General features: G+C 39.0%; 1 protein-coding gene across 10 annotated transcripts in view; it reads left to right on the top strand.

Moving 5' to 3' along the window:
• The first annotated feature begins 72 nt into the window (after positions 1-72).
• SMARCA2 (SWI/SNF related, matrix associated, actin dependent regulator of chromatin, subfamily a, member 2) overlaps positions 73-22500 on the top strand; it is a 124087-nt gene continuing 101659 nt past the window's right edge. For 3 of the 10 annotated variants that reach the window (XM_026059983.1, XM_026059981.1, XM_026059984.1), the window contains exons 1-3: positions 73-191; positions 9813-10071; positions 17147-17270. In XM_026059983.1, the coding sequence (XP_025915768.1) occupies positions 9847-10071; positions 17147-17270 (349 nt within the window). In that variant the 5' untranslated portion in view covers positions 73-191; positions 9813-9846. Of the gene's footprint in view, positions 192-1086; positions 1118-1754; positions 2018-9812; positions 10072-11598; positions 11791-17146; positions 17271-22500 lie in introns of those variants that run through there. The other 7 variants (XM_026059974.1, XM_026059977.1, XM_026059978.1 and 4 more) reach the window with 5 other exon arrangements.

Here is a 22500-nt window from a genome sequence, read left to right on the forward strand (position 1 = left end):
CAATGGGAGCGGCGCTTCCTGCGCGGCGGGCGGGGCGGGGCCGGCGCTTCGGAAGAGGAGGGCATGGCTGTCATCAATGAAGTCATGCTCATAAGCTAGCCCCGCTCGCCGGCGCCGTACTCGGGCGGCTCGCGCAGAGGGAGCGCGGCGGCGGCGGCGGCACCCAGCGCGCCACTCCGCCCCGGCAGAAGGTGAGTGCAGCTCGCAGCTCCCTGTCCCCTCCCCGGCGCTCCCCTCGCCGCCCTTTATTGTTATTGATCCCACGCGCACGCACCTTCTCTCCATCTCCCCGCACCGCCTCCAAAAAAAAAATTAAAAAGAAATAAATCCCCGCGGGCCCCGGGGGTGATTATGCCACCTTCTGCCTCTCCTCCCCACCTCCTCCGACGTCCACCGTCCCCTCCAAAAATATTTACGTTCTCCAGTGGGTAGAGAGAAGAAAGTTTTGACCCGGTATTTCTGGAATAATCATAATGCAAAYCTCCAATAGAAGAGAGAGGAAAAGGGGGGGGACGAAAGAGAGAAAGACCCGTGGCCGCTGACTTGTGAGTCAGCTGCATAGCAGGGAGAGACCGGGAGGAGGAGAAGGCAGCGGGGGAGCGCGCCGTGCGTGTGTGTGTATTTAAAATCCGCGTATTTTCACGCATATACGCGTGGGCACGCAATGGTTAAAGGCAGCGGTGGGCACAACAACAACACGACGCAGGGCCGCGCCGGGCCCGGCGGCAGCGCGTCGCAGGCTGCGGGGCCGCGGTGGGGCGAGGGCAGCGCGGAGGCCGCGATCCGGGTCAGCGGCGCTGCCCGCCTGTGCCCGGCGGCGGCTCCCGGCGGCTGCCCGGTCAGCGCCTTTCGGCCTCCGTTTTCAGCCGCGCCGTCAGGCACTCCTGCTGTAAGGGTGTCGCGGTGCGCTCCCAAAATAGCGCTTCCCCCCCGTGCAGGAATCATGTCCGCCTCGCGAAGCGGAGAAGCACAAAACACGCGCTTGCAATTTTATAATCGCCTTCCAAGCAAAAAAAAACCCCCATATATATATTTCCGGTGTGCGCGGAAAATCTTTTTTTTTTTTTTTTGACGGGCCGAGGAGGGCGGGAGGACGCGCGCACACGCGGATGTCCAGGTAGAGGCGGGCGGCGGCGGGGGCCGGCACCGGGGAAAGTTCTCCGCCCCGCTCCGTGTGGCGGCCCGGGGGAGGGGGGCTGGCGGCTTCCCCCTTCCTCCGCCTGCGTGCGCCAGCGGCGGCGGGCAATCAGGAAGTCGCCGCCGCCGCTGCCGCCGCACACGGAGGCGCGTTTGATCGGCGCGACACGGCGGCCTAGCCCCGCCGCCAGGCTCGGCCCCGCCGCCGCCAGCCCACCTGCCGGCTGCCCCGCCGCCGAGGTAGAGGCTGCGGGGCCGAGCCGCTGCTTGGCGGGGGGGGCCGGGGCTGAGGCGCGGCGCGGGCGCTTGCAGCCTGTCGGCGGGGGCGAAAAACTTTCTAGAAGGGCGGGCGGGCGGGCGGGGAGACGCGGCCCTGCTGGCTGCGCCGGCGGAGGGAGGCGCCGGGCGTCCGCCGCCGAGGCCTACGCGCTGCCCGGCGTTGCCGGAAGAGCCGCGCGCGCCGCGGGAGGGGGGGCGGCCGGGCGGCCGTTAACGGCCGCGCGCCGCGGGATGGCGGGGGGCGGCGGCGGCGGCGGCGGCGGCAGGCTCGGGCCCTCTCCCGGGCGCTCCGCCGAAGTTCGCCGGCGCCTCAAACACATGGTGCCCCCCGCGCCGAGAGTTCACCTTGCTGGGACAGCACAGTGCACAAGACTGAAAAAAGTTGCTGCGCTTGACTCCCCCCCCTTTTTTTTTTCCTGTTTCTGAAATATACATTATTATCAAGTAAATACCGTGGTTAAGTGTCAGCGTAGCTGCCTAGATCATACCGAATTGATTTTCCTTGACATCTGCTGTTTACTTTGCTGTTGATGTTCAGACCTGCCGAACGTTAGGTGAACTCTGTTCTTTTTAGATGTCTTTTGATGAATATTTTAGATAGGTAAGTAATTAACCAGCCGAAGAGTTGAAGATATGTGTGTATGTGTGTGTATATATATATGTTTACCTTTTACCATATTAAGTATCATACTTGCTTAAAAAAAAAAAAAAGACGTGGGACCCATGCCATTTACTGCATTGTTCCATTTGCATTCTCTTCTGGGTTTTTTTTTGTTTTTTTTTTTTTAGATTTCTTCAGTGTTTCTTAATTTTAACCATGGCCCCTGAGACCGAGACAAATGAACAGTGTACCAGAATTTAATTCCTTTAGTGGTATACTGGTTGCATGTTCAGAGGTGGGGCAGCCTTCTCTGTGTAAGTTAGTGTATTGTTATGCAAATAAAGGCACGCTTTCTCTTTGGGAAACTAATTGCTCTATTACTCTCCTTGACTTCTGTTTCTTTTGTCCCTTTGTTACTCTAAGGAAAAAAAATGATGTACCGAAAGGAATGGATTAGAGACAGGTTTTTATGTCCATATGTAATATATCAGTAATAGGAGGCAAAAAGGTTGTATGGGTAACGAGAATTTTAAAATAAATTCAAAGTTAGGGGTATCGTACAGCATGCCTGAACTTGACAGAAGTAAAGCATCATTAAATACCGTATTTCTCTCGTGAGTTCTGTCTCAGCTTTAGGACTGGTGTTTCTGCGGTGCTTCATAGAACATATGCACCACAAGACTGTGTTCAAAGCAGTCTTAGATCTTTTCTTTTGTTCATTTCTGAAGTGGTCTGTGAGCATTTCTTGTCAAATTTGAAAAGTGCTTTGGCCAGCACCTGAGGCTTGAAATTGACAAGAAAAAGGTGCTCCAGCTAGTAATCTTACATTAAATGTATTCTTGCCAAAGGTGTAACTAAAATTAATATCTGCAGATGTATTTTCTCAATTTTGATTGGACTTTGAAGTTAAGGTCAGAATTTGCACAGTAGCAACTCTAAAAAAAAAGTCTGCACTTCTTCCTCAAATCCTGTCGATTTGATCTTGATTAATTATGATCCTGATTAATAATATTGCTATGATCTAGTGATCCTTTTCAGAAGGAGAATTTTCATTTTTTAATATGAATGAGTGTTTTTACAAATCATTAACTAAAATGTTTGTTATATATATATWTTTTTTTTCTGCTGCAGTTGAGGATCTCCATGTATACAAAGTTCTTCCTTGACCTCCACCCCTTTTGCAGTCCATCAATTTAGTTTTTCATTTCTGTTTGATACTCAAGTGAAGTAATAAACACAAGGTTATGATGTAAAGATCACTTGTCATGAAAATGGCAGCATGGAGAAGCTTATGCTATATTTACAAGATAAAATAATTGAGTATGAATAAGGGAAAGAAGTAAGCCCTCCTTTAAATACAGCTTTGGTAGTTTGCAAATATAGCAGAATAACAAGACTGAGACTCAAAACTGTTTTTTTTTTTTTTTTTTGGCATGTTTAAAATCATCACTTCTTGTGTGCAAACATTTTTATTTCTGCCTCCACTTGACAGAGAAAATTTCCTATGTCTTGCTGTAGGCTATAAGCACAGAATGAGAAATGAATTTTTTCTTTAGCAAAAATGTTAAAATAAGTTTGTTGTCCTGAAAACCATGCTGTTGTATCATCTTCAGTGATATTTTATCTTAAGTAACTTGTATTAAGAACAAACTTCTCCCTTGTTCCTCCTCTTCTCCCTCCTCTAAGACAAACCTTGTCAGTAATACAATGAATTTCTTTCCTTCTACCCACCTCTAATTATGGCTTTTGTTTTTCAGAATCTAATGTGAAGATGATGTTCAATAACTGTGATTAATGCCTGTAGAAAAGGTCACAGCATGGAAACTTAATCCGTAACCAGTCAGCACTCTCATGAGTCAGTTTTGTGTCCCCTAAATGTGCAGTAGAATCTGCACTTGCAGCACTGAATAGTGCTAATCCAAACGTGGACTTGATTTTAGGCATTGACAGCTTGTCTGTAATGAATGTGTCTATGGGGTTGAAAAGCAGTTCACTAGACTCCTAATCCCAGCCGTCTGCTCTAGCCTTTCCTGAAGGCTGCTACCTTCTGAGGCAGAGCCATCTGAAGGGATCACATGCCTGTGCTTTAGCTTCCGCAGTGAAAAGTTTGATGACAAGGCTTACACCTAACTTGTGTGAACTCTGACTTGTGATGGCTTCCCTTGGACTGGCTGGAGTAGATCCAGTCGCCAGCTCTTAGCCAGTCATTTGTTGGTGCTGATTTTAGTTTTTCATACTAGGACTATCCTAAAGTAAGCTGTATCAGTGTGTGATTGTGTTACATGATTCCACAGTGAAATGTCTGGTGCAAGCACACAACCTATTCTGCTAGCTGTGCTGTGGGGGAGGATAGCAGTGTTTAGCAAAGGGCTGGGGAAAACGATGWGGCTGTGTCCAGAGCTTGTTTGTCTCTGTCCTGAGTATCTGGATATGCAACTAAGGTGCTGTGTTCTGATTCTGTGGTTTGAATGTTAAATGCCAAGTTCCCTTCCAGAAGTGGTCTTGAAGTTACAGTGAAGTTACATACCTGGGTATGTAAAGGTAGATCTTCAGCTGTTAGTGTGCTCCACTTCTTTTAGGTGAATTGAATAACACTGGTTTATGTCAGTTGACAATTTGATTCTTCTCCTTTACTGATTTTATGTTGTTTCATATACACCTATTAATTGACTAAATCATTGTTTGATGAAATGACAATAGTGAAGTCCTAATAAATGTTAATGCACAGTGTCCTGTGGGACTGTAAAATACAGAGCACTGCCTTGCTTGTAAATATTCTAAGTTATTTGTTTTATTATAATGAGCTGTTGTATTGATCAATTCTTAACATTTCCACATCTTCATTTAGTTATTGTTAGCAAATTAAGCAAAACCCACAAATCATTGACAGTGTCATTCTGTGTTTTTTATGGTAGTCTAAGAAAGGTAACCCGGAGTTACCCTGTTCCCAGTAACAGTGTATCATGCTTTCACAATGTATCTTTTCAAAACCATCTGTGACTCGTGACTGCAGTTGGAAATGGGAGGGGGGAAGTGGACTGTAGTTAACTGTCTTCCTGTAGAGGTACAGTTATGGGGAGGTGGTCTGCATTGCAGTGTGCTAATAGCATGTGGCTGACACTTGGGTCTACACTGCCTTTTCATCAGATCTAAATGGTGCAGTTTCCTTGCTTTCCGCTATCAATCCAAAGCAGGGGATCTGGCTGAAAACACACTGGCTGAGACTCAATTTGGGTTGACTCAGTCTGGAAAAGGCAGAAGTTATATTGGATGGTGATGGGACACAACTACAGGAATTATAAATACTTACTGCTCCATCTGTTCCTAGACTCAGTGCAACTGCCCCGTGCCAAAGCAGTCCACAGTCTCTGGATCTTTTGGGGTGTCCAGCTGGTCTTGAATTCCTAAGTAGTGATGGTAGTTTCTTGCCTCTTCTGTTTTAGTTTTGGATCTACTAATGTTGCATACTTTTCCCCATGTGAAGGAAATCCATGTCTTTGTTACCTTGGGGTTTGTAGCAGCTTTATACTGAAGTATGTGCAACATGCTTGGATGCTGTGGGCACCAAAACATTGAGCTGATAGAAACCCCATTGTACAACGAAACAGCTGTATCTACAAAACTTTCTGAGTGTGTATAAAGTGAAAGTGCAGAGCATTTGTGCTTAAGGATTACCCTGACCCTCATAGCGTACTCAAAATCTTTGTAATGTAGATATTCACAATCCTGAATCCTTTCATCCAGAAATATTTGAGCATTTTGTCCAGATCCTAGGTCTTTCTCTTTAGCTCTTGGTGTTGAGGCTCCTTTTGTGTTTGTGTCTGGCTAAGTCACCTTGACAATGATATATTTTTTTCTGTCTAAGCTCTGGGGTGTCCAGAAGAGGTGCGAGAAAATTTCTGGGACCTCAGGAAGAACTGCATGATTCACCACAACTGATTCAGTCCCTGCTTGTTCCCTGGCATGGGCTCAAGAAATAAAAAGGGTTTGATTTGAATACATATTCTGTCTGGCAGAAGGAGCTGCCTTCATCTGAGAGAACAAAAAAGGAAAAAAAAAAGAATGGTATATAGCAGGCATCTCTGTGTTCAAAACTAAGAGAAGAGGATCCAGTCTACTGTTTGAGGCTGTTCATGAAAGAAATCTGGTGATGCTGATGTATGTAAATCTAGACAGTGTTTTGGGTTTACAGTTAAGAGTTGTCTCTTTTTGAAAGTCATGTGAATACTCCTGTGAGAGTTGTGAGGAAATTGTAGGATTGGACACTTGAGGAACAATTAGACAGTATGTAATACTTTTGAGAATCTGGGTCAGCAGCAGCATCATTTGGGACAATGTGATGGAAATTTGTTTTCTCATTTCATTACAGTCCTTAAAAATATGTTAAAAGCACTTACACTTTTTTTTTTCATGACTCTGAACAGGTACTCAGTAAATCAGTACTCCAAACATTTGACTTTCGCAGGGATCTGGTTACATATTGCTTATCTGAATATAGACACCAGAATTTACCTGAACTATGTGAATGTTTAGAGCCTGGCCCCCATTGCATCTGGTGTCTATTGGTAGATTTTTGCTTTGACTTTAATAAGAACCTAATTTCTTTAGGCCCTTACAAAAGTCTCATTGAAGTCATTTTTTATTAAAAATTATTAAATTTTGATGAGAATCTAATTTGTGCAGACTTTTTATACAATCTCAATCTTATCAAATAAAAACGAAGTCAAAAGCTTTTTAGTAGTTCTGCTCTGTAGACAGAGCCTGAGTTGGGAGGGTCATGCATAATGTGTCTTGGTTTATGGCAGTGGCTGTTTTTTCCTTTTGCCAGAGAAAACCACCTCCTCTCTTTAAATCTCTCAGTGTTCTTGGGCAGGACTTGTGGGCAGGTGTTCAGGTAATATTTTCCAATATTTTATATTCCCTTGAGTATAGATTTTATAAATTCCTTTTTTTTTTTTTGCCTGAAAGCTGTTCTTTGACAAATAAAATCTCTGAATACAAATCTGTTTAAGAAGGTTCACAATGTTATCTTCTCATAAGATTGGGTGAATTTATCTGCTCCTAACAAAAACAAAATGAAAGGACTTGATCTGGAGTGAGGAGTGCAGCTTTCCCCCTGGCAGTGATTGTTTTTTACAGCTTGGGCACTTGCTAACCCATTAAAAAGAATTTTAAATCTTTAAAATATGCTTACTGGAACTTTTTAATGTATATATAAATAAAATTGCAACCAGTGGAGTGGAAACTGAGGCCAATAAATTTTTATGAGAACCACAAGTTAAGTTTGAAATAAAGGTGCATGGAAGGAGAGATTTTGATATCCACTTTATTAGATAGGTTTAGGCAAAAGTATTTTGTAAAATATGACATTATGTGATATTGTGCATGGATAGTAGTTATTATTACTTCAAAATTGATTACATAGCAGTTCTGTATAAATTTTTCTTGGTAATGGTGTTGGTGCTAGGTTCTACCTTGTTAAACTGACTGAATTTGGCTTCTGGCATACAGAGAGATTCTGCTGTGAAGGTGCAGTCTTAGCATACTCCTGTGTTGTGCAACATAGTAATCATCTCTCATAAAAATTCTCTGCTCTGTGGAAACGTCTGTTGTCCCTCATACAGTGAAATTGCCAGTCCATTGTAAGAAGCCACGGCATGATGTATGCAGTTGTGATAATTTTAAAACATGATTCCTTTTGTGGTGATGTTGTGGGATTGTTGGGGACTAATTAGTGACTCAAGTGCTTGTTGTTGTCTTGTGTTTTGAACAGAGAAGCTTCAAAGGTACCACCCTGCCTTACCTTGCAAGGAAATAGGATCCCAAGGTAGTTTATTTTAAGTGAGGGTATTTTTATTTAAGGGATCTAAACAGCTCTTGTTCTAGTGTGTTGTCTTGAATCAGAGGAGAGTAGCAGCTAATAAGACATAACAAGAGGGAATTTATAAGCAAACAATATTAAACAGTTTTTGATCATGACAGAACATGTAGGTAACTGAGGGAAGAATAAGCAAAATTGGTCTTGATGTAGWAGCATTTGTCTGCTATATTGGTTCTGATAGATAAATACTCTTGCTTGTGGAAGAAAAAGGATCATCAGTTCTGTAAAGTTTAAATTGCCTGATTGCCAGCAGTAAGCACCAATACTCTTTTTTTTCTGTTGTGTCTTGCAAATGGACCTTCTTTTTGCTTTGGTAGGAATCTTGGGAGGCTGCTTTATTTTTCTTGAGCATTACTTTCTTAGTCTGACTTCTACTAGCTGGGATGTTGGCAGGGTTACAATGTGGGTTCATAAGAGCTGTTTCATAGCAGGGTTTACACTACTCACTCATACCAGAAAGTAACTACTGCTAACTATGAATAGTGATAAACCCAGGAGTTGAAAGTGGAACACTTTCTTTTCCTATAAGTTCTATAAAGAGAGAGGACAGGTTAGGGAGATCTCTTAGGTCTTAGAATGTGCTATCAAAATCTTGCAGAACAGAACACTTTTAAAAAATATTTGGTTTTCATTCTATTGGATTTATTGTTATAGGACAAGTAACCATGGGCAGGTAGCCTTATTATAAAACTACGCTCAAAGTAAATTAAAAAAAAATAGGCTGAGCCCATCTAATGGTTAGCTACTGCTGGATGTGGTGAACCTACTTGCTTTCTTGTGCTGACACTGAGACTCCTGTGTCCTTGCAGAAAGTCAGTTTAGGAATCTAAATGATCAGATTTTTTTTTTTTWATTTTAATAAGATTACTTATTTGCTGCCTTGGCTCCTCAGATAATGAGATCATTGTGTGATCAAACAAATCAAAATGGTGCTGCTGGGAAGTGGGGAGTACCAAGAACATAACTGGTTTTGTTGATAACAACTGATCATCGTTTTTGTAAAAGTATGGCAGCTCTGTCACTGTGTTACAATACACAGACATTAGTAGGCTAAAAGTTCCCAATGTTAGACACTCATAAAAGTTCTTAGAAAGTTGGAGAAGAATAATGTTTCAGGTCTGTAGCCTGCCTCAATTTGCTCTTTTAAGAACACAGAAGCAAAAAATAGTAAAAGCTGGTTTTCCAGCAAGTAAAGGCCTATAATTCATTCTCTGAGCTCCTACCATTTTATAAGCCACTTGAGCTGCATTCTTATGGCTTGTGACATCAGCAGAACCCCTCAAGTGAATTATAACTTGGTTCAGTCCAAAGCAATCTGTTGTCTTTTCTGTTGTCTGTTTCATTTGATACTGTGATTGCATACAGAGATAACCAGAGAGGTCCTAATTTAAGTATTTAATTAAAAAAAGTCATAAAACAGTCTTAAAATCATTTTTAATACTTGTTCTGCTGTATTACTATGCATTTTATAAAAAAGAATTTCACTGTATCTGATGAATTAGGGAGAGATTTCAGAACAAGCGTATGTGAGTGAAGATGCCCAGCAGTCTTCTGTGCCTTTAGGAGTACTGTGCTTGACTCCTTGTGATACAATCTGATGATTGCAATTCAGCTGTATTCATATTTTCTGGTAGATGCTTCTCTTAGCCTTGAAACTACTTTGTTCTATGGATGTTATATAAACATCCAGAAACTGACTGAACTGTCAAATTCCTTGATCATTCTAGGGGGCTTTTTGAAGGATGGGCATACTAATGCGTTGTGTTAGGGATCRCTTAAGCATTTTCTGATGATGACAGCTTGCATGTGTGTGTGTGTATAATGCTTACCAGCAGATTTTCTTCATTATGTTTTTTTTTCAATGCCCCTAATGTCACATAGAAATTCTGTTTTCATTTTGTTTTATTATTATAGCTATTCTGCTAATTGAAAAGGAGACAGAAAATAGATGTCCACGCCTACAGACCCTGGCGCCATGCCTCATCCTGGTCCTTCTCCTGGACCAGGACCTTCACCTGGACCGATCCTAGGACCTAGCCCAGGACCAGGGCCGTCTCCTGGCTCAGTACACAGCATGATGGGGCCAAGTCCTGGTCCACCCAGTGTCCCGCACCCAATGCCAACAATGGGGCCTACTGATTATCCACAGGAAGGCATGCATCAAATGCATAAGGTAATAGCTTTTTTACAAGTGAACCTTTTTCTTCTAAAGTTTTCTCCATTGATAAAAAGCATACTTACAGTACATTTAGACTTGCGTAAGACATGTTCCGCTTCATGTATCACCTGCAAAAGTGCAGCTACAATCTTAATTCTGTCTTTGTTACTAAAGATAATGTATACATCAGACTAAACACAGCTTGCTTGTTTTTAGTAGGCTAGTTTGAACTACAGAGTTAGCAGTTTTGCAAATCTTCACTTGTCAACTGTGCACTTTTCAGCAGGATAGGCCTTGCTAGAGAATAAATTTGGAGTACTGTAAGACCATTCTAACAACTGTTTTTTGTAATTAAATGAATGTTCTTGTAAGKTTTTTTTTTTTTCTTTTTTCTTTCTTTCTTGTGGTCTGTTTGGAAACATCTTGCTACCATATTGCATGTTTTCTGGGTTTTTTTTGTTTGTTTTGCATGAAAATCGATCTTTTAAAAATTATTTTAACTCTTAAAATGCTCATGTTTACAAATTTGTTTAATCTTCCATGTTGATGGAAAAAGTTTGTTTCCAAATTAATTTACATAGGCTCCATCTCACTAAGGAATTTAAAGCTATGTAATTTAGAACATGTGAATAATCTGAGTTCAGTCGTTGTTGTTACATGCTTAAAGTTACATGTGTGCTTAGACAATTGTCAGTGTCTTTTGCTTTGAGGAAATTTTTTCTGTCTAGAATATTTCTTTGAGAACATTCTATTARATATTCACATTTTATTTGATTGTGAAGCAAAGCTTTACAATTTATGATAATTTTAATTTCACTCACAGAAATATGCAATAACAGCTTATAGAGCCAAGATATTAGTTCAGAACACTTTGGTAACTACTGTTGGTGCTATTTGGTATTGTTATAAGCACATGTAGAAAACTTCAAATAATAATAAAAAAGAATTTAAAAAAATTATTTTTAAGTTTTAAAAGCATTTTAATTTTTCTCCTTCTGAATTGGCAACTTCTTCAAGTTGCCACTTTTATGTCCATATTAGTTTAAGTCATTAAAACAGTGGTTGTTGTGTCCGGTCAGTGAGGACACAATAGTTTCATCTGTTGCGTGAAAAACTGTATCATTTAAAACTTTTAATAGCACAGAGACAGCTGAGGTGATGGGGAACCATGTTGCAGCTCCCCATTTGTTCTGAACTGTTGAAATTGTCATCTCTGAGAGGTCAGCACATTCAGTACTTAAAATTTTGCATGTGAATCTTGAAGAATCTAATTTAGCTGCTAGCCAGATTAGACATTTGCAATTGGCATTTCCTTGTTTATGGAGTCAGTTACAGTTCAAGCTGCCAGTAGTCTGGTAAATTCCTAAGACTTCACAGACAACCAATATTTACATCCTTCAACTCTTAGTTCTTTCTGTTTCGAGAGATTCTGTAGCTGCACAAAAGAAAGGCAGCATCATGAACTTCACAATAGAACAGATGAATACTCCATACAGTATATCTTTAACTGCTGTATCCTGACTTACCTTGTGTGTTCCTTAGCAGATGTATGCTATGTCAGCCTTAGAAAAAGAACAACAAGTATCATCCTACAAAGTTCTCCTGGAGAGTCTAGGAGCATCTGAGATGTTCTGTGAACCAGAGTAGAAGTTCTCCCACTGTGATGTTGCAAGGCACTGACAAGTTTTGAAAAATGTACCATGACTCTGAAGAGTCTGGATAGCTGACTCAAAGGTGACCAGTCAGTGTAGCCAGAGCAAAATTACTTTCCCTCTTCTTTCCTGTGATTGTGAGAATGGGATTAAGGCTGTAATTTCACAAATATTGCTTTTCAGTAGCAATGTTAGTTTGAACTCCCTTGCTCTCCTCCAGGCTGCCGCTTCATCTGTTCCTCTGTGTGTGTGTGTGTGTGTGTGTGTGTGTGTGTGTGAGAGAGAGAGTGAGAGCGAGTGTGCAAGACACAAAATGTGTCTGTTGAATTGATACAGGTGGAAAAAATTAATATTTTTTCTTGGTTAACATTTTATTTTAGATCAGTTTCCTGGTCTCTCTTCCTGTGCAACTCCACAAATAGTGTATTTGGGACAACTGAGGGAAGGGCACGGGGAATGGTCTGTTTAAGAACTGCTGTCAAAGTGTGCCTTTAGAATATTTTGCAAATAGTCTTGAGTGTTGTTCCATGTAATTCAAAAAGTGGTCAGCCAGCTGCAGTTTACAGTTTGACTAGATAATTATTTTCTTTCTGCCTAGTGTTACGTAAAGCAGTTTGACTTTTAAGTCATGATGCAAGACTGTACTTTTTTTTTTTTTCTAACGAGAACAAATGACAGAAGTGGGAGATTGGGCAAAATATTCTCCAGTTAYGCAACTACTTGTAGGGTATGTGTATCTCTGCATACATATGCAGTGGAATGTGTTTTTCGCGTTAAAATTCACAAACTAAACAGAGAAGGGCCTTCATTCTATATTGGTTATTTGACTGGATTACAGAGAATAATATAATGCATATAGAATTTAAAAAAATCCAAAGCATGCAAAAGTATAAAAGTAAACTGATTGAGAGAAGCCGATATTAGTAAATCATAACTCCCACAGTTTGTTTACTTAACAACATTCAATGTGAAAGTTAGAGATTCTGTATTCAGATAACAACCAGAAAACTGGTCCATGGGAAAATTTACTATTGATTTATACAACATTTACAGTTATGACAGAAGCAATAAATTAACCATTTTTCTTGCTACTTTCTGAAGTAATCTTTAGACTTACCAATCGAATTGTCAGGAGAATCATTACAATTCTAATTTTTACTGAAGGATGTTGTGGCTGCAAGACAGCTCCACTGGCTCAAGGAGACATACCTAGGAGTCTGTTGGGAAGGGATAAACCACAACAGCCTAAAAGTCTTCTGAGCTGAAAATACTTAGAAGCCACAAAGACAGTTGAGGGAAGCATTGTTATGTGGTTGCCCTAATCTTATTCTTCCTGAGCATCAACTTTCAGGGCCCTTTTGGAGGCGTACCATAAGGATAAATGGTTTTAGTCTGAACCAATTCAGCTGTCTGTATGTACTTATGCAGCTGGGCTACATGACTTTACCTRATTAACTCTTTTAGTTATGACAAAAATACATCTATTTAATTTGCATGGTTCTTATTTGAGGGATGGAAAGAGTACTCTGAGCTCTGAGTTTATTTTCTCTTCTGTTTAATCATAACCTGAAACATAGTGACTTCTTTTGTGAATTTATAATGGAGTGTACTGTAAATGATTACTGGCTCTGGAAAAATTATTATGATTTCACAGACAGTATTATTATTTTGCTAAAATTGAATGACAGAAAAAATAGTTTTCCTACAAAAATGATTTTTTTTTTTTTACTTTAATGTATTTGTTCACTCAAATGTTCCATTAAAACAGAAAGCAAATGTTTTCCCCTTTCTTAGTTGGTTAATAGATCTGTGCACATTAGACATTTTAAGTACCTTAAGGTGCTGTTCTGGTCCTGAAAGTAACACCTTTCTATCCAGCAAATATGTTCCCTGCATTACCTCTGTTGTATTTGTTTACTTCGCTGAAAAAAAAAAAATTGCTGTCAGCCTTGAAAAATTAGCAGAGCCTTAGAAAAAAAAAGTTTTAGTGATTTTATATATGATAGACAGGATGGTTGGCCARGTCCCTACCGCAAGGGCAACCAGAGTCAGTCCCGTTGTCCGTTAGTTATGCCCTCAGTTGTACTATGCAGTTACGTGACAACAGACTGCCATGTGGTCTATAGAATGTTTTGTTGTTTGTATAGAGGATGCATGATCTAGAAGAAATCTAGTTTTATACTCAGCTCTTGGTCTCTGATTTCAGGGCCAGTGATCTTAATTTTTTTAAAGGAGGAAGGAAGCAGAAAACAAAAAAAGACACCTTAATCTGACAGTTTTCCTMGAAATAGATTGAACAGTGATTTAATGCAGTTTGTGAGAAGACCTTAGTTCCTAAATGAAGAGCAAAAGCGGTGTAGTTAAAATGTTCCCTGTACTTTAGGCACTACCTAAAATGCCAACTCTGTAAGTATGGGCTTGCATATAGTTGAGGGCATCCCTCATTATGATTTCTGGAAGCACTGTTCTGCATTAAGCCTATTCTGCACCAATTCTTACTTATGTGGAACGATGAAAAATAGTAACGTATACTCAAGGTTGAATACATCTCAACTTTGTATTTCCCTTCTGTTCTATGATAATATCAAAAGAAAAGAACCTCACAACAGTGGTGCTGTTTTGGTGTTACAGGTTATATTTCTCATGCCAACAATGTCTTTGAGGAAGATATCTTTAATAATTTATACAGGATTGAAAGATTTATACAAATTGCATGGGTATAAGGTGCTTTCTGTAGAGTTGCTTTTTTTTTTTTTTTTTTTTTACCAGTTACGTAGATTTAATGTTATCATCCAACTCTGTAACTATACCGTGATTCAAAGAGGTTTTGAAAAATAATAATATTTCAGTTTTGTTGTCCTCTGCTGAATTGTCTCCTCTATGTAATAGGTTTTTTCCCTGGACAGCAGTGGTGCTTTCAGGTTAAAAATACACTTGAAAGCACAAAGCCCTCTGCATAAGTTAGCAGTACTGTAATCATTAAAACTAATTTTATCCTCAAATGGAAAAATTCATGCCATTTTTATCTTTCATTGTTTTGTCAATAAAAACAGATTAATCAATTCTGCCTTTTCTAATTTGTTTCTAATGAATTGCACTTTCAGTTTCTCATAGCATAATTTCTGCAAACAAATAGAAGCAAGCCTTTTTTTGCTATATTTAAGCTCCCTTCCATTAGGCTTGAAACATTTCAGTTGGCTAAGGGTTTTGTTTATTTGAAATATTTCTCTTAAAAAAACCTTTTCTTTTGTTCAGCTCTTCCCACAGAAGCATTCCTCCAATTTAAGTTTCTCTGTATCACCACAGATCTTTATCCTTTAGCTTCCGTTTTTGTTTGTTTGTTTGTTTTTTAATTCTCCTTTTGAAAAGGCAGTTCTACCCATGCATTTGCTTTCCTCTTCACTGGCGCTCTTTGTTAATGTCAGCCCCCTCCCCTGTCTCCAATGTGCTAGTACTTTAGTGCCCTGGCTGTATCACATCTTAGTGCATTCAGAGCTGCCCACATCCACAGAGGCTTCGCTGCTGCTGTCCATCAGCGCAGTGACACTCATCCCTGCGGTGACACTACCTATGTGTACACTATCTCTCCTCTAGAAAGGAGGTCCAGTCTTCTGCACAATCTCTCCCTCCTCTTGGAGGCTCTAAAGATTTGGTCCTGGACATGTACCATGATGAAATAAGGTACAGGTCCTGCTTTACAGACGTTTTACTCCTTAGCATATAGCTCTTGGCAGTGGCATGTGAACCGTGTGTACAGTGTTGGTTGTCTCCGTAAGTAACGGTGAAGGGAGAGGGAGTGGTCTTCCTGCTTCRGAAAAGGGCATTGGGTTTTATTTGGTCTGCACAGTCAACCTACTTTCCATGTGTAAGTTAATTATCTGTCTCTACGTATCTACTCCATACCCCAAGTTTTTGTAATCAAAAATAGCTTCTCAAATAACAGATTTTTTTTTTTTTTTACTGATACAAGTTCCTTTCATAATTTTTTTTTGTATTATCGTGAAAGCTAAATGACTTGGTAAAAGTAAGAAATCCATGTTACTTTTGTATAACTTCCCTCCTCTTAGCCTAGAGTTTCTGATAAGGAAAAAATCATATTGGTAAAATCTTTCAGAAGCACCAATAAGCCATAGAAATGTTTACAGATATTTTATTTCTTATTATTCCAATGGAAAATGGGAAAATTATATGAAGGATTTATAAATTAAAATTTAGAATTATTTTTCCCTTTTTGTGCATAGAAATAATGACCAATGTTTAGTTCTGTTTAAATTGATTCATGTACAACAGATTGCTCAAAGAGAAGAAATGCAACAGTCTCTTTTTTATAACTTCATATAGCTTCTTTTACATGCTTTCTATTAACTGACTGTGTTTTCCATTGGAATAAGTTTTCCTAACTCTCTTTTTTTAAAGAGTTCTCAATAAATAGGTGTGCATTAAAATAAAGCAGTCTGTGTTCACAGTAGGGCTTGCAAGAACAGTTAATATTTCGTATATGTGCATGTATGTATTACAAAGAGGGGCAGAGTTGCAGATTTTAGTAGAGAGAAGTGAATGGTGCCAGCCTCTTTCTTACTCGTACAAAGCCTTGCAGACATTCTAAGTCAGCAGTTAAGGAGCAGAATCTCTCTCATGGTTAGGGACCTGATGGAATTTTTGTTTTCAGGTAAACATTTTTGGTTTTCTTAAGATCTCTTTTCATCCTGATGTTACTTTTCACCTATTTTCACATCCAGATTCCTGCAGTTTCTGTTGGGAGCCTTTTCCAGTGCCCTGCATGCCTTCAGCCTATTTTTCTGACACCAAGTTGTCTTCTCTTCACTTTCTTAGGGAGGCACTTGACCCTGTTTTGCCTTTCAAATACCACTGAGATTGTAGTTTTTGAGGAGTGAATGAGGTGACAGTGACTGTAGGGGGCCAGTATTTGAACAGAACCAAGTCTTCCTTTCTTCCGGTGCCTTTCCCTGTTTTTTTGCCTACAAAGAGGCTACCTCCTGCAATGGAACCTTTATGTTTGAAGAGAAGCAGTGTTTGGAGTGTTCCAGTAGAACAGTGACTGAAAGGGCAAAGTTTGGATTAAAAATAACTTGGGCAAAGCCACAAGCTGTATTTTCGTGAGTTGGTGTGTGTTACACTGTTTTGTAACGTGAGGCCAGTACAGTTCATGTGTTTGTGTTTGGACAGTTTTCCTCCCTGGCATTGCCTAAAACACATTGGGGGGGGTGGGGGAAGAAGGAAACAGAGAGGGGCAAGCCTTGCAGTGCTGTGCTTTCCAAAATGTCTGATTCTGGGGTGAAGTTTCCCATTGTATTTACTTTGAAAGAGTGTTAAGAGATGTTTATACTTTTCTTTATGTACTTGTGTAAGTTTTGTGTTAAAGTCCCTTAGATTTTTTATATGCCTTCTTTGTATAAATATTTATTTTGTTTTCACAGACCATTGATGGCTTGCATGAGAAAGGAATGGTTGAAGAYGTTCATTGTAGCTCCATGAAGAGTATGCGACCTCCTCACGCTGGAATGGGCCCGCCTCAGAGTCCAATGGACCAGCATAGTCAAGGTTTACACATACTGTACATGCAATATGATTTTGGGTCCCCTTTGTGCCACAAAGAGTCACAAGTAACATAGAACGATTTTCCAGTTATTTCCTTTCTGCCTTGTTTGGAAAGGCAATAACTGATAACTGTGATATCGGAGGGTGAGGGGAATRACTTAATCCCCTTGCTGTCTAGAGTGTTCATCAGTCATGTAGAGGAAAAAAGCTAATCCTTTTGGATCCAAGTCTGTGTCTGGGGCAAATAGGCGGTTATAGGTTGCAGTTCACGTCTATAAAATATATATATTTTTCTGATATTATGTGGCTATCATAAATGTAAATGCATTAGAATGTGACCTGTTTTAAATGTATGATGAAGAAATGGTAAGAGAGAAGAATCCAGGCAAACCTGGAGTTGCCTTCTTTAATATTTGTCATGTTTGGCCCAGAGCTGAACAAAGTTCTTGCCAAAAATTTTTGTCTTGGAAAATAAAAACTCATTTCATCACAATTCTGCATGTCTTCTTTGTCATTTAGCTTGCTACATAAAAGGACATGCATTCTCTAAGCAGCTCAGTATGTTGGAGATTTAACTGSACTGGTAACACCTGCTAGTATTAATTAGTTGAGCAGGTAAGGTTTTGTGTATTGTATAATTAGTTACTGTATACCAGCATCTGAAGATACCTCATCTGAAATTAGGGTCCCAGTTTGCCTCTCTATACAAATCTATTAATAGATGGTCCCTGTTTGATGTATTTATGTGTTTATAAGACTGAAAAAGAGAAATGGTGAAAGGAGAAAACAGATACAGATTAGCAAAATGACTTTACCTGACTTGTGTGCCTTTTCAGTATCAATTAAGTGAAATAGAACTGACTTTTGAAGGGACAAATTCTTCCTTAGATAAAACTTTTCCCAGTGCTTTCAGTGGCATGCATAAATGCTCATATGAGAGCAAGATTTTAACTGTCTTTTCATTCAGAGACACTGGTTTTCTTGTAATGAACTTGTTCCTTAAAATGAACTTAACATTTACTCTGTAGATGAAAACCAGTCCAATTTAAACATAATGTGCTGGTAATACAAGAACATAAGTTGCAAATGCTTCAAATACAGATAGCTGTAAATTGCTTTATTCTTTCCTGTATTTGCTGAGACCCAGCTTTGGAATTGTCTTGCTCTGCAACAAATAATATTAGTAACAGCTGCAGCAGGCTAAAGACTGCAGATCCCTGCTRCCTTTTTGGCGTATGTGAGCAACTGTTACAAGATAAACAGAGAATCTTGGAGCTGTAATCTAAGCAGGCTTTTTAAAGAAGTGGTAAAAAATTATTTTATATATCCTACTTTATATTGTTGTGGAAATTTGGGGGTTTTATTTGCCTTTTTGCSTCCTTTTTCTTCTTCCCTGATTATCTTCTCACAAAAGAGGGTGAGCAAAAGAGGCTCCTCCTATACCTATTGGGGAAGGTCTCATCTGGTGACCTTGTAACTTCTCCCCTAAATGTAGATTTCCAAGATAAAAAGCTTGCTTTCTTAATAGCCTTTCAAACTATTGGATACTTTCAGTCTGATTTATCGGGGATTAGGGGTCTCTAACACAATCATATTCCTACAACTTTTGAGAAAATATGCAATGCAGTAAAAGAAAGTGAGCATATCAATGCCTGTACTGAGAGGAAAGAGCCAATGTGAGTTCTCTGAGTATCCATGGAGAGATACATTGTGAATCTCCTAATCCTGACAAAATCTTACTGGCTTTTGGTACACTATTAGAAACCAAGACTTAGTCTAATATTCACCTTCTTGTAGATTCTCTGATGTCTGATGGTTGTGTTTACGTTGCAGTTGTGTAAAATTTTAAATAAGATACAAGTCAATTAGAAATTGTATCTTATTAGTTCTAGGTCTCTGGAAGAGTTTTTGTTCGTTGTGTACTTGCTTATAGGCCTTGAATTGAAGAAGGTAAATATATGCACTAGTTAACACTGTTACTTTCCACTGAACTTTTGAATATAACTGAGGAAGTTCAAAATCCCAGAGAATGGATGTTCCTAAATTTGTGCCATTATTTTGAAAGTGTAAACAATGGCCACAGGTCAGGAAATGACAGTCAATCTAACACTGATTCCAGGCAAAATCAAAGAAGGTTGATATACTACTATTCTTTGATTCCATTTGACTGTGCATGTAATTTGGACCATTTGGAATGGTTTTATGGAAAAAGCAGTCTTGTCAAACAAGACTGTTCGACAACACATGATTTACTCTTTTTAAGGAGATCATAAGCTAAGCTGATTTCTTAGAGTACTGTTGTTTTGTGTATTTGTACAGTACTTACGAGAGTGGATTCTGGCCYATATATCGGACCTCTCTGTGCTACAGTAAAGCTAGTAGTAGTAACGACAGACAACTTTGTCTGCCAGATAGACTTACAAAAGGCACTTGGCTTGCTTCTGTATGACACTTCAATTTAGGAGAAAGATAATACTAAGTATAACCAATATAACYTGTATTAAACAGATTCAGTTTAGCTAGTTAAGTGGCAGATTATAAAAAAATGTAAATAAAGGATCAACATCCAGTTGGGGATATTTCTAGGTAGGCTATATTTTAGGTACAGCTCTATTCTTGGTTCAGTGTTGTTCAGTATATTTGTCAGGGATCTRGAAAAAAACATAAGATCAGTCCTGATAGAATTTGCAGGTAGCACTGAGGTTTAGCCATAAATAACAAACAGGTAAATTACAAACACTGGTCAGGATGCTCAGCAGAGCAGGTTTATTTCTACAGCATGGATTTTAACACAGCCAATAACATCGTATGTCTAGGAACAATGTAGTTTTTGTGTAGGTGGTGTGAGACTCTTATACAAAGCAGTAGTAACGAAGGGAGTTTAAGTTGTCATGGCAGACTTAAATGTGAGTTGTCATATACTTTAGCCATGAGATGGAATGTACTACCTGCATTCATAACCAGGGGCATATTAAATGAAAAGCTATGCCACCTTTGCTAATGAATTAGGTGAGAGCTTTATAGTAGTATTGTATTCTATTCTTATATCTGCACTTCAGAAAGATGTTGGAAAATAGTGCCTTGTTTAGAAGGCACATACATGAGTGATTTGCAACTTGGAAGACTTGTGCCTTTGCCTGGAGAATGTTAAACTCAAGTATTTATTCTGTCAGGGAGAGAATTAAGATGTCTGTGATCAGTCTGCACATTTCCAGTAGGYAAAAAGGCTTGTAATAGATGACTTCTGTATCTAGCAAAAAAGTGCGGTGTATGTTACACCTGCAAGTTTAAATCAGACAAATTCAGACCGTATTAGATATCTACATCTGACTTAAAGATAATTAACCTTTGGGACAAGGATTACCTGAAGATTTGGGATATCTTTTCTACCACTTGAAATTTAAGTCAATAGTGGATGTCTTTCTAAACTATTCTTTAGACCAAAGAAAGTAGATTGTTGTAGAAAGTAAAGGTCTTTGGTCTGTTTTAGCATGTTATATAGAGTGTAGTAATTGTAATGGTCTTTTATTATAAGAAATCTGTGAATCTGTAAACAGGATCCAAGACTCTGAGGAGAAGCGGTAAGCTAGAGGAGGACAGAATGTTTTGAATTTTTTGGACACTGGGAAGATGAATAGTCTTCATGAAATGCTGTTGTTTTCTGAGTAGAGCAGTTGTAATAAATACACAGGCAGTAGTCCTTCTACATGTAGTTTACAATTAAAATTGAAGACAAAATCAGGTTTCATTTAAATGTTGAATGTTGTAATAATGTAATCTTCTTGGTAGTTTTTTTTTCTTTCCTTTAGAAAAAGGTTTTGCAAAAGAATGTTTCTAAGTACAAAGGGCATTTTTAAGTGAAAAATTTATGTATCTTACCAGAAAATGTAGCAAGAAAATTGTGGATGTAAAACACATGCTTACAAATGTAGGTGGGTAATTAGAAACAAATAGGCCAATTGCACATGCAGTTGTGGATGTAATCTGTATAAAATGCACACAGAGTTGTGATGAACAATCTTGAAATAAAGACCAATAGACTTATTAACTAGAAAAGAGTATTTTCAAGGCAAATTGATACAGAATTCTGAGAGTAATGATTCTTTCAGTCTGTAGTAAGAAACAGTAAGCTGACACTTTTTGAGGTGGTGGGGCTTACTTTGATCAGCAAATCAAAAGCATGCATAAAAGCTAAATCTGCAGCAACTTTGTCATTCTGCTGGTAAATGTGTATTTGCTGCCTCAATAGCAGTAACTCTTTTGAGATGTTTGCTTTTTTTAACTGAAGATGATTACTAAAATAAACTATGCTGCTTTATTATTTAGATTTTTTTCTTGATATTCAATGGTATGCTAGTCATGCAGGTTTCTCTCATACTAGTTGAGACAGATTGTCACATTTTTAATGCAGCCATATCCTTACTGAATGGTTTTGCAAACATCTGACATTAATTTGTGGGGGGAAAAACTCCTGAATTGGTATCTGTCTCCCCAGTAGTTCTTCCTTTCCTCTTTAGTGGCCAAATTGAAGATGGAGTAACATTTCTGACTATTTCAAGTGACCAATTGTCTTTTCTTGAACTCATGCACAAAGCTGATGTTCCTGTTTAGTCTCAGTACCTTTCTTTTCATATTAACACGTTAAACTGAAAGGAGAATCTGTTGCTCTGAGTTCATATTTAGCTGTTTAAATAGTAATCTTACTAGATTTTACTGAATTTGGACTGCATTAGAAACTGTGTTCATCTTCTGTGAAAGAACTGTGCTGAAAATACCAGTATTGATCTCAGGTGTATGGAATTTACTGCTATTTGCTAAACTGCTAAGCAGAGTTATCTAGAAAATGAAAATTATGTTTATCTTTTGTTTTTAAGAGGAATGGGGAGAAATTGCAGAGACAAGGTCCTGAGCAACCTAATATGGCTTGGAAGTTGTCCCTGCTTTGGGGACTTAGCATTCAATATTTTTCTTGTCTTCTATTTCACAGATGAAACTAATCTGAATAGGTTATGCAGAATTAAAATCAAAATCCTACGTGGAAAATCTAGAGGCAGGGGGTAGCTTTTTTCTGAGCAATTAATGAACTAGATCTTTAAAAATTTGCTGAATATTTATTGTGGGAATTCCTGTGTGCCACAAAAATGRATCTGAAATAATTTATAATAGCAAAGTTCAAAAAGAAGGCCAGACTCTTCTTGTCTGTATCTTAAACATTCTTAATCTTTTTTTTTTT

Source organism: Apteryx rowi, unplaced genomic scaffold, assembly GCF_003343035.1.
Source record: "Apteryx rowi isolate R43461 unplaced genomic scaffold, aptRow1 scaffold_163, whole genome shotgun sequence".
In the NCBI taxonomy this organism is placed as follows: Eukaryota; Metazoa; Chordata; class Aves; order Apterygiformes; family Apterygidae; genus Apteryx; species Apteryx rowi.